We start from the raw sequence: 10,386 nt of genomic DNA, 5'->3' as shown, positions 1-10,386 counted from the left end.
GCGGGCAGGGCAGTTCCGGGGTTTCCGGGGCAGCAAGAGCGAGCGCTGGTCCGCGGCGATCGGCGCCCGGGCTTGACCCGTGTGGCCCCGCGCCCCCGCTGGAGGGGAGACTGGAGAGGCAGGCAGGGAAGGTGGGGGCAGTTATGTCAGTTGAACCCGTCTCCCTCCGGCAGGCACGTGGCGGTTGCGTGCGCGTACGGACGCTCCGTTCGTCCGCTTCTGCTGGTGGGTCCCACGTGCTGGTGGCTGGCGGAGACAGAGCCACAGCGGGGGTCGGGTCGTATTCTATCCTTGGCCATGGCCTTTGCCTGGGTCCGCCGCCGTCAGCGAGCGAGAGCCGTCGAGCCGAGAGCGGCACACCGCACACGCACACAGCAACAGAACAGCCGGTCGATCGTTTTCACGGAGATGCCCCCGAAAGCTACGCTACGCTATGCCGCTATGCACGATCGTCGCTTGACACCGGTTCAACGAACGTTATTAACGCGACGGTCATTAAAGTTCCCTGTCCCTGAAAATCTGCATTGAGAGTTTGCGTAGCAAGCAAAACCTCCTCGACGGAGATAGATACCCTTAAGCCGTAAGCTACTTGCAGTGCTGTTTATTAAGAGGGTAGGTACAGATAACCCCTCATCTCTCCGTGTTCCACAGAAATCTTCCTAGAGCTTGTTCGGCTGGCTTTAAGCCGGCCGGCTGGCTGGTTCTGGCCCTCACAAAATCACTGTTTACATCCTGCCAGAACAGTATTTTTCTCTCACAACAATTAGCCGGAACAGTATTTTTCAGTCCTGCCGAACAGGCCCCTAGTACCTCCGTCCAAAATTTTTTTTTGCAATTACGTGGTTCGTGCCGGTCAAACTATTTTAAATTTTATCTAATTTATAACAAATAGTATTAACATTTATGTTTTTAATAAAATTTACTACGGAAATATATTCTATAATAAATAATCTAAAGATGATTATTTTATGTTATAAATGTGTATTTTTTTCATACAACTTTAGTCAAAATTTAAATTGTTTAACTCCTCGAGAAACTGTTTATACTATAAAAAAACACTTTTCTCTGCTCCACGTCAGAACCACTTCATTATAGAATCTATCACAGAGTAATAAAGCTCAAAATCAAAAAGTGAAAACTCTACCAAACTGTTTGTAATATCTCGTCATAGCACGAGAGGTCCACGCGCCACCTGTCGGTGGACGGGTGGGACGAAAAAAACCAACCTCTATACTCGGTGAGTGATGACGTACTAGCAAATATTACTAGTCCCATATATACGCTCTATTCGTTTGGGTTGGTTTGACTGATTTGGTGTGAGAGAAAAATACTATTGATTAGTTGAAAAAATACGGTTTATAAGTCACACAAGCCTAAGCGAACAGGACGATAATATCTTGATATGCCATCTATCTACAGGTGGATTTGATTTAGTTTACAAGCAACGGTTAGTTAACAAAAACAAAACCAAACACGAAACTATCCGTTGATCGATGCCATAAGCAATCACAATCACACTGTTGATGAACACTACACCCTCCGCCCGTTCTCACAGATCCCTGTTCCAAGAACAGTTCGCCCTCCTGGACCGTCCGATTGTTCCGCTTCCAGCACCAGCCGTCCGATCCTTCCTTTTCTCTCCTCGCCCCTCCTCTCTCCCTCCGTCCCGAACCTTCTCCGCGATTCCTCTCCCCCCGCGTCCCTCCGCCTGCTACCCCGCGTGGTCGCCTCTCTCTTCTTCTCCCCGGCCGCCGCCTCGTCGCCTCCGCCGGTTGCCCCCCGCTTCGTCGCCTCTATCTTCCTCTCCATGACCGGCGAAGCTTCCTCTCCCCTGGTAGCGGCGCGCGTGGATGCCGCCGCGTGGCTGCACGGACGACGCGTCTCCTCTTTCTCCCCCCGGTGCCTACGGGGGCCGATGCGGTGGCCGGATCTACCACCGCCTGTGCTGTCCGATGCGGCGGCGGTGCCTGCACGTGTCGGTGGGCGTCGACGGCGGCGATGGCGCTTGGAGCACGAACGGCCCAATTCCTGAAGCTTCTCGCGCACCCTCGCCCGCTCCACCGCCGGACGCGCGGCGCACCTGCCTCCGGCGCCGCCCCCCAGCACGCCCGCGCTCCCGGCCGCGGTCCCCTCCCCTCCCGACGTCGCCGCGTCCTCGCGTCCACAGCCTCGGCGGCCCTTCGTCTCCCTCGCCACTCCGCTCCGCGCCCGGCTCGGACGGCGGCCCTGCAGGAGCCGCGTGCAGGATGGTTCAAGGTTCTGTGTTTTTTTTTTCCTTTATATGTACTTTCCGTTTCAGCTGTTTATCCGTGCTCTGATGAAGATTGGGATTGCAGGGGTTTGTCAGCCTCGATCCAGATCGGGCCTATGGCTGCCCTCAACCAAAAATTGGTTTGCAGGGGATTGTTCAGCTATCTCTAGAGATGAATCAGATGTCGACGAGTTACTGCACACCGGTGCGTTTACGGATTGCTTGGTTCCACCAAATATTTTGTCAGTTCACCAATTTGATGTCATTTCATACCATGCCATGTGTTTCTTCATAGGTCTGAGAAATAGGCATGCTTCCCAATTAATTTGTGATTAGCCTCTGCTCCAATTGATCGATCCTCATGTGCCATTACCCTAGGTTGTCCTATCTTACATGTAGTTATGCTCTGCAATTTCCCTTATATGCTACATTCTTCTTCGAAATTTCCCTCAACGTGGTCCAATTCCCTTAACTGCCTTTCATTAAAATTAGTATATGTCCACTTCCTGATGGAGAGGACCAAACGGAGATGATGTGTGTACAGGGTGCTGCAACAGTCAAAGTGTGATCATCGCGCAACACACACAGGTAAATTTTACAGCCTGCACTTCTGTTTTATATAATTGAGCTGCGCTGTTACCTCTCCAGAGCTTGGCGCTCACAAAATGCCTGCCAATAAACATGTCTTTCCCTTTTGTTACAGATGGGTTCAACACATGTGTACCTGATTTCCATTCAGAGCCAAACTCTATTTTCTCACATGCGATGGAGAGCGTCAACTCAGAAACTAAGACAGAATGTGTTATGACATTCAGTTTACTTCTACAATCTTCATTGCACGAACATATTTTCGTTTTGAAAGGTACTCCTTCGAATCCAGAGTGTTAGTATTATGAAGGAAAACAGTCCTACAGTTTGTTATGCAGGGAGTACTTACTATTAATATATAACTTTGAAAATGTCGGGATAAGAGAAAAATTAAAACCTGCTCTGCAAATTATTGCTCGAAATCATTCAGAGATGTTTTCAACATTTTTTAGACTGACTCCTTTTCCCCCTTTCTATGGGTTCATCCATCCACTCTGTATGCAGCCATGTAGGAGCAACATCACAAGTGCCTTCGAGAACCATAGCTGTAAAATTATTGGCTGCGACCTTGCAGCCGGAATACGCATACACTTCTGCGTTGAAGGGAACTCGAATCATGCACAAGTTTGCCTAGCAGCTCGACTATACATACACCTCTTTGCTTGGTTTCCACCTGAAACCATTAGTTTTCTACCACGTTTTAGTGGAGTTGGACTCTTTGTTTTGCCTGCAATATATAAACTCAAAACAGCAACCCAAGCTAGCTGAAGAAGTTCACTGTTATGTTAGATTGTTGACATTTCATCTGATTAGCACCACTTATAATTCAGGAACATATCTCTAGCTACTACAGATATCAATTCGATATCGCTGCTGTTATTTCAACCAAATTGCTGCCATCCTGTTAATAAGTGCCCCCAATTGTGACTGCACCATACAATTTGCCTTTTTTCCGGTCTGCTCTGCCCGCGGCAACGCGCGGGGTTCCGGCTAGTTCCTTGGATGATCCGATTACAAGCTACAATATCCGTTGTTATTATAATCTCAGGCCCAGCAGCTTTCGTGAGCTTATTAGCTTACATATTTTATTGCTGGCACGACTATTAAAGGGGATGGAAAGTTGGACAAGGATTCAAAGTGAACATGAATGAATACCCCTATTTATAAATTTATAAATATCCACCTGATTCCTGTGAATGTGATGCTGCCAGGTTAGGATGCCTTGCGCTGTTCGTTTCTCTTATAATCCGTACTTTTCAGCAGCCAGAACAGTATTTTTTTCTCATAACAAATTAGTCAGAACAGTGTTTCGACTTATTTTTTCAGCGAAGCGAACGGGGCCATATCTGGCTCACATCGATTCCTGTAGCATAGCAGTTGACAGGCTCCAAAGGCAAACGCAGAGACAATCAGACTGAACAAACATTTTTTAGATGGCACTCAACAGGCAGAAAAACGTTCTTCAGAGATAGGATTTCATGGTATTGCATTGCAACAGAACAACTGCATTCTAATGTGGCCTGACTGGAATGTCTTGTTTGGGACTCCAGAAGAATAATCCTCCAGACACCAGCATGTGTCATGGCATATAGTAGTATTTTATATTTTCCTATACTACAGAAACAACTAAAATTTGACGTAGCAAAAAAAAAAAAAAAAAATGGCCATGGAATACCAACACTGCTGATGGACACCCATCTAAAACCGCCGTGTTAACCAATTTATCAAGAAAAATGGGCGTGTCAATTGGGCGGACAAACACCCTGCAGAAAAGAAAGCAGAAACAGGTGGTGGTTCTCTAGCCAGATGTGATAGTGGTACCCAATGCTAACATACCAATTATTAAGGCCTAATCTGAGTAAATGATGAACTTGATTCACCAGCCTCAGCTGGCTGATGCTCGTAGTCACCATTGGTAACAGTCAAACCATGGCGCCATAAACAAGCTTCATTTTGTTGCAAAAACAAAAGTTACTCTGTTGGATAACTCCTGGCGATCCGTAGCTTCTTAGCATATGTTGTCAGACTAATGAGATTATAGCCACAAAAAGGGAGCCTTTGTTTGCTATAAGACGACCAAGCAAGGACCATGGTGGATTTCAAAAAGGTATCAGGCTGACCGCTTCAGTTTGAGGCCAAGCGAAGCGAGCCAACATTTTTGTATATGACAGCAGATGTTCAATTGTGCAACCTTGAGCCCCGTGCTTTTTGCAGACTGCCCAAGACACTCTCAATTAGCTTATCCGGCTCACTGTCTTCCCCCGAGTCTGACACGAAAGAGTACTGCCTATGCAATAGTTTTGAAGACGTCTGAGCCTTTCCTGAGGCCATACTGTCAAGATTGCCTGGGCCGCCTCTAGAACAGTCCACCAACCCATCAATGTCTAGAGGTTTCTTGCTAGAGCCATCACTCTTGCTACTGTTCCAAGAACCAATGATCTGGAGAAGCGAGCTCTGCTGCTCAGCATTTCTTCTAGGCTGCTGATCCTTTATACTGTCGCTATCCGAGAATTCATCATCTGAAGGAGTGGGAGGACAGTAGCACATTTCCTTGTTGACCCCTGCAGCAGCAGTTTCAGTAGTGGCAGATACAGGACCAAGCTCCTCCCAAATCAAGTCATCGCCATTGCTTCGGTTTCCATTTCCCTTGTTGCCACCCTGGCCGTTCCCGTGTTCTGAAGGCATAACCCTTGGGAATTTGACCCTTGCATCAGGCATAATTTGCAACAGTGATTCAAGGTCCGGATACCCAAGCTTCCGGTGATCAAGCTCGTATCCATACTTCTGAGTAAAGCGACGCTTGAAAATTCCAATGTTGAATCCATATTCAGACTCAGAAAGAAGCTCCTTCAACAACTTGTGACAATCTGATAGTATCTCCTCCCTAGTGAAAGATTTGTTTTTCCTACTTTTATCATCAACATACTTGCCCTTTTGTGGCTTCCCACTTGAAAAAATAAAACTAAGACCATTGGATTTGCTGGAACTCGATGGAACACATTTTCTCTTATGAGGGAGGGTAAGACGGAAAGGGAAAAGTCTGGAAGAAGTTTCTTCAATCCATTTCTTTTCCGAAATTAACAAATGTACCAGATGATGCAGATCTTTCTCAAGGAGGCCTTTCAAAGGCCAACAATTTAACTTCTGCAATTCATGTGCCAATTCCTCCCTGGCCAAGAAAAGCGATCATATAAAACTGCTCTCTATTAAAAAAAGGCAAACATAATTTTGCATATCATCTCATAAATCCTTTTTACTTGCAGAAGGAAACATATAGAAGGATCATTATGTGATGAATGCTCAAGCAAGCGATGATTGATCATAAGTTTCAAAATGTGAGGTGATGCTGAGTTTAGTAAGTTTTAATGACACATAATGGAATCGGTATATGGACCTCATTTATATTCTTCTCTTTCTACAGCTTTAAAACATAATCATATGCAACAAAATAACCATTGTTGAAAGTAAGAGATAACTGCAAAAGAGGATTTGGTTTGCTCTGATATTTCTGGACATGACATTTGCTCTGATATCAGTTCTGGACATGACATGCTCGGCATAAGTAATAGACAGGGTTAAAATAGACATGAGGAACAATATAGAAGTCATCTTCCTAGTATATGCTCTACGTAACTACAAATACAAACAACACAGTAAAAGACAAATTGCATAATTGTGCCTCACGTGTACAGTGTACTCCCTCCATCCCAAAATATATGCACATATAAAAATAATATCGATATTTGTATCTCCAAGTAAGTTTATTATGAAAGTATATTCTACAATCAATCTAATGATACTCATTACACATCATAAATATTAGTACATTTTTGTATAAAATTGGTCTAACTTAAAAAAGTTTGACTCCTCGGTAAGTGAAATGTGCGCTTATTTTGGGACAGGAGTACCTGCCTACAAATTACAAAACCTCTACCAAGCAATCTATAGAATGAATTTGGACCATTGCCATTACTAACAAAAATGCACCAGAGTTGACAGTTATTTCTTCTCAGCAGTTGATGATTACTAACAAAAAAGCACCAGATTCTATTCGTTACCACTAACGTAAAAAAGGAAACAACAAAGTTGTATTGCATTCACCATGAGTCTGGCTTCAAATTTGGAGAAGTTTGAATTCCAGATCAAAGTCACAACAGCTCTTCTTAAAAATTAGAACAGGCAGCCAAAAGGCATGAGTTAGAATCTAAAGGGGGGAAAAAGATTACCTTGTCTTTGCTTTCAAAATAACCTCAGACCCAAGAGGTTCTGATAACTGTTGCTCCAAAACTGCCCACAAATCAGGCTTTCTAAATATTTCATGAACCACCTGCTGTGCACTTCCATAAGTTGGAGCATTTGAAGATTCAAATTCTTCAATAGAGTCAGACTTCGGTTCATCAGCGGCATTTACGTTGGTTGTACTACTATCTGCATCTGATTTTCCAAACGTCCACCACCTTGAAGCCCAGTTAAACAGGCCCCGATTCATTTCAGAAATATCATCCTTGTTTCCAGATTTACTCATGGAAACAGCAACTGGTTTTCTGCTTGGTTCTGGGTTTTCAGGAATTGATGGATCTCTCTTTATTTTTTCAGAATGATCATCACCTAATGAAATTGATAAATTATCACTTACTGCTGCCGTGCTCTCAGTACCATCTGAGCGGTCATTTTTGGAAGAGGTCTTATGGATCCTCCTCAAAAGCTTTGTACGGCGATCAGCATTACACTCTTCTAGAGGAGTTTGCAAATCATCAATCACTTCAGCAGAAGTGCTTTCACAATTTTGAGAAACCTCAGACTTAACATTCTCGGGGCCATTCCACATTGTCCAGATCCTTTTAAAGAATCCATCTTTGTTAGCAGCATTTTCCACCCCTGAGGAAGAGGGAGTTCCAGGGGTAGTCATTTCATCAACTTCCCTGTGCTTTGCTGGTGACTCTGTCGACCCACTCACATCAGCCACTGGGCACTCATTTTGGTCCTCAGATAGCCCATTTGATGGGGAAGGTAACACAGAAAATGTAGGTGGGTGTTCACTTAGTGTCTCTGTGAAGCTTCTGCTCCGGTCAATGCTTTGAGAAGAACTTAGTGTATGCTTCTTATTAGTGTGTGCTGTCCCAGTTGGGTTATTCTCCCTGACATTACATTGAGCTGAGCTAAGGGTCTTAGTACATCCGTCACCAGGCTGCAGCACTCTTCTGTTGACAGCAATTGCATATCCTTCACCAGTTTGAAGACCCACTAATTCAACAATATCTGGTATTGATTGGAGAAGGCAAGAGAATTTCTTGTGGCCAAAAAAATCTGGACCGAGACAAATTTTTTTCTTCTTAAGCTCTCCCCGGAGTAGTGAAAGGTTGATCCCTTCAGGATATGAAGGCAGTACCTCCAGAATTGCATTTGTTACATATTTAGGAACTGAGCTAGGCTTGGTATCAGATGGTACTGAACAATGCTGGGACTCAGATGGTACCTTGATGGGTTCCTCTGATTCCTTCTCCAGGAAGGGGCCATCAAGGGCTCTGTCACCAGGCTGCAGAAGTCTTTTGTTGACAGGAATTGCATATGGTTCGTTTTCACCATTTGGAGGACCTACTAATTTAACATCTGGCATTGATTCAAGAAGGCAAGAGCATTTCATGTGGCCAAACAAATCTGTACCCAGATCAATTCTGTTCTTTATAAGCTGTACTCGGAGATCTGAGATCCTCATCCCTTCAGGATATGAACGTAGTATCTCCAGAATTGCATTTGTTACATATTTAGGGACTGGGCTAGGCTTGGTATCAGATGGTACTGAAAAATGCTTTGGATCAGATGCTACCTTGATGGGTTCCTTTGATTCCTTCTCCAGGGAGGGGTCATCAAGGGCTCCTCGGTAGTGACCATACCAAGATCCATGTAAACCATCCGGTGGGTGGTTAAAACGTTTTGGTGACAAATCCTCCCCTCTAACTAAACCATCCCAAGGCCACATGATTGTTGCTGCACTGCACAGTACACTGGTAACATTACTAGGACAAGCAAGCAGTACATTGTAGTTGCTCATTCGCAACCGATGCAAGATGTTTGCAAAATCTTTATCCCCAGATATAAGGAAGAAATGAACTGGTGGCGGATTCTGAGCAATCCAGTAGACAAGATCAGCCATAAAAGAGCGGTCAGAACTATTCTTCCCACCTACATCATGGAAACAACACTGTTAGTACAAATTAAGAAAAAACCAGAACCCAAATGGAATTAAAAATCAAGTGAATATAGAGGATGCCAACTTTTGCAAAAATAAAAAATTGAGGGTACAATTGCAACTTTTGCTACTTAACATTGTCCCTTATGGCATCTACTCCTGCCGTTCCAAAATGTAAGTCGTTTTAGTATTGTCCTCGGTCAAACTTTTCTGAGTTTTTTTTTCTAACCTGTTAACCTACAGCAAGATGATGGACAACCCTATGATCAGGAGGCGACTAAATTCGGGATCAAACTCTGTGAACAAAAAAACTTAAGGAATCAACAGACCAATAGATGCGAAATTAACCCAATACAAGATCCTCTCAAATTTAGCATCCATAACTTCACAAACCATGGAAAATGCATATCCAGTCACCAACCCGCCAACAAAACATTCAATAAAGAAACGCAGGAAAAGCCAAAGCAATAGATTAATCGTCATATCGGGGGCACCAAAATCATCCTTTTTTTTAACACTACTGCGCATTCGGCAAGGAAATTATGGAAGACGTTCCCGAAATCATAAGACGGGAATGGAGCAGAATTAAACAGGCGGGGGGTGCGAGCACGCAACTGCTTGGGACGTGGGAGATGGAGACGCCCGTGGCGGCGAGCGCCTCCTGTGAGGACCGCGCGAGCTGCAGCACGTCGCCGAAGGCGGTGATGGAGAGCGGCCCGCGGATGCCGGCGGCGCGGAGCGCGGCGGACACGCGCGGGGCGACGCGGTAGACGTTAACGCCGTTGGGGATGTTGCAGTTCTCGAAGTCCCACCACACCGACACCCGCACCGCCCGGCTGGTCTCGTCGTCCTGCGGCGGCTGCACGGCCCCGGCCCCGGCACGCCGCCTCCCACCGCCGCCGCCGTAGACCGCGGAGCTGAGGCGGCGGCAGCCGTGGGAGTGGGCGGAGAGGCGGCGGCGGAGGATCTGCGACATGGCGGCGCAGGCGGCGCCGATCCTCCGCCGGCGGTTACGATTTTGTTGGAGGGTTTTGGAGAAACCCTCTCCGGCTTTCCGCTTTTGCCACGCACGAGGAGGGCACGAAATGAATGATCTTGCTGTACTACTAGACTGGAAGGGCGAAACCGCCTTGAGGCCTGATGGGCCGAGGCCTAAGGTAAGATGGGCCCTGTGACAGACGCCAGACGGGGCCTCACCCCGACATTCTCAAATTTCGACTGTTGTTTTTACTCGCGTTTCAAACTGTCGTTCTAGCTTCAGAAGAATTCAACTTGAACTAAATATATATGTACATAATTAGTATTATTAGATAGACTATTAGATTTATTTTTATAATAAACTCATTTGAAAATATAA

At 45.5% G+C, this 10,386-nt stretch overlaps 1 protein-coding gene and 1 long non-coding RNA gene across 3 annotated transcripts; one reads left to right on the top strand and one right to left on the bottom strand.

Annotated features, from left to right (window-relative positions):
• Window positions 1-1,615: 1,615 nt before the first annotated feature.
• On the top strand, window positions 1,616-3,940 carry LOC136503301 (uncharacterized). 2 transcript variants are annotated; one of them, XR_010770752.1, is made up of 4 exons: window positions 1,616-2,256; window positions 2,324-2,839; window positions 2,955-3,113; window positions 3,344-3,940. It is a non-coding gene; the product is annotated as an uncharacterized lncRNA (long non-coding RNA). The 2 variants fall into 2 exon arrangements; XR_010770751.1 differs by having other exon boundaries at window positions 1,622-2,256; window positions 2,337-2,839; window positions 3,344-3,936.
• Window positions 3,941-4,258: 318 nt separating this feature from the next.
• Window positions 4,259-10,080, bottom strand: LOC136503282 (uncharacterized). The gene is made up of 3 exons (XM_066498408.1): window positions 9,645-10,080; window positions 7,066-9,022; window positions 4,259-6,008 (listed from the first exon to the last, which is right to left on the bottom strand). The coding sequence occupies exons 1-3, from the start codon at window positions 10,003-10,005 to the stop codon at window positions 5,018-5,020; spliced, it is 3,309 nt and encodes a 1,102-aa protein (XP_066354505.1). The 5' UTR covers window positions 10,006-10,080; the 3' UTR covers window positions 4,259-5,017.
• Between the last annotated feature and the right edge of the window lie 306 nt (window positions 10,081-10,386).

This window comes from Miscanthus floridulus, chromosome 14 (assembly GCF_019320115.1).
Source record: "Miscanthus floridulus cultivar M001 chromosome 14, ASM1932011v1, whole genome shotgun sequence".
In the NCBI taxonomy this organism is placed as follows: Eukaryota; Viridiplantae; Streptophyta; class Magnoliopsida; order Poales; family Poaceae; genus Miscanthus; species Miscanthus floridulus.
This window is presented reverse-complemented; position numbering and strand designations above follow the sequence as displayed.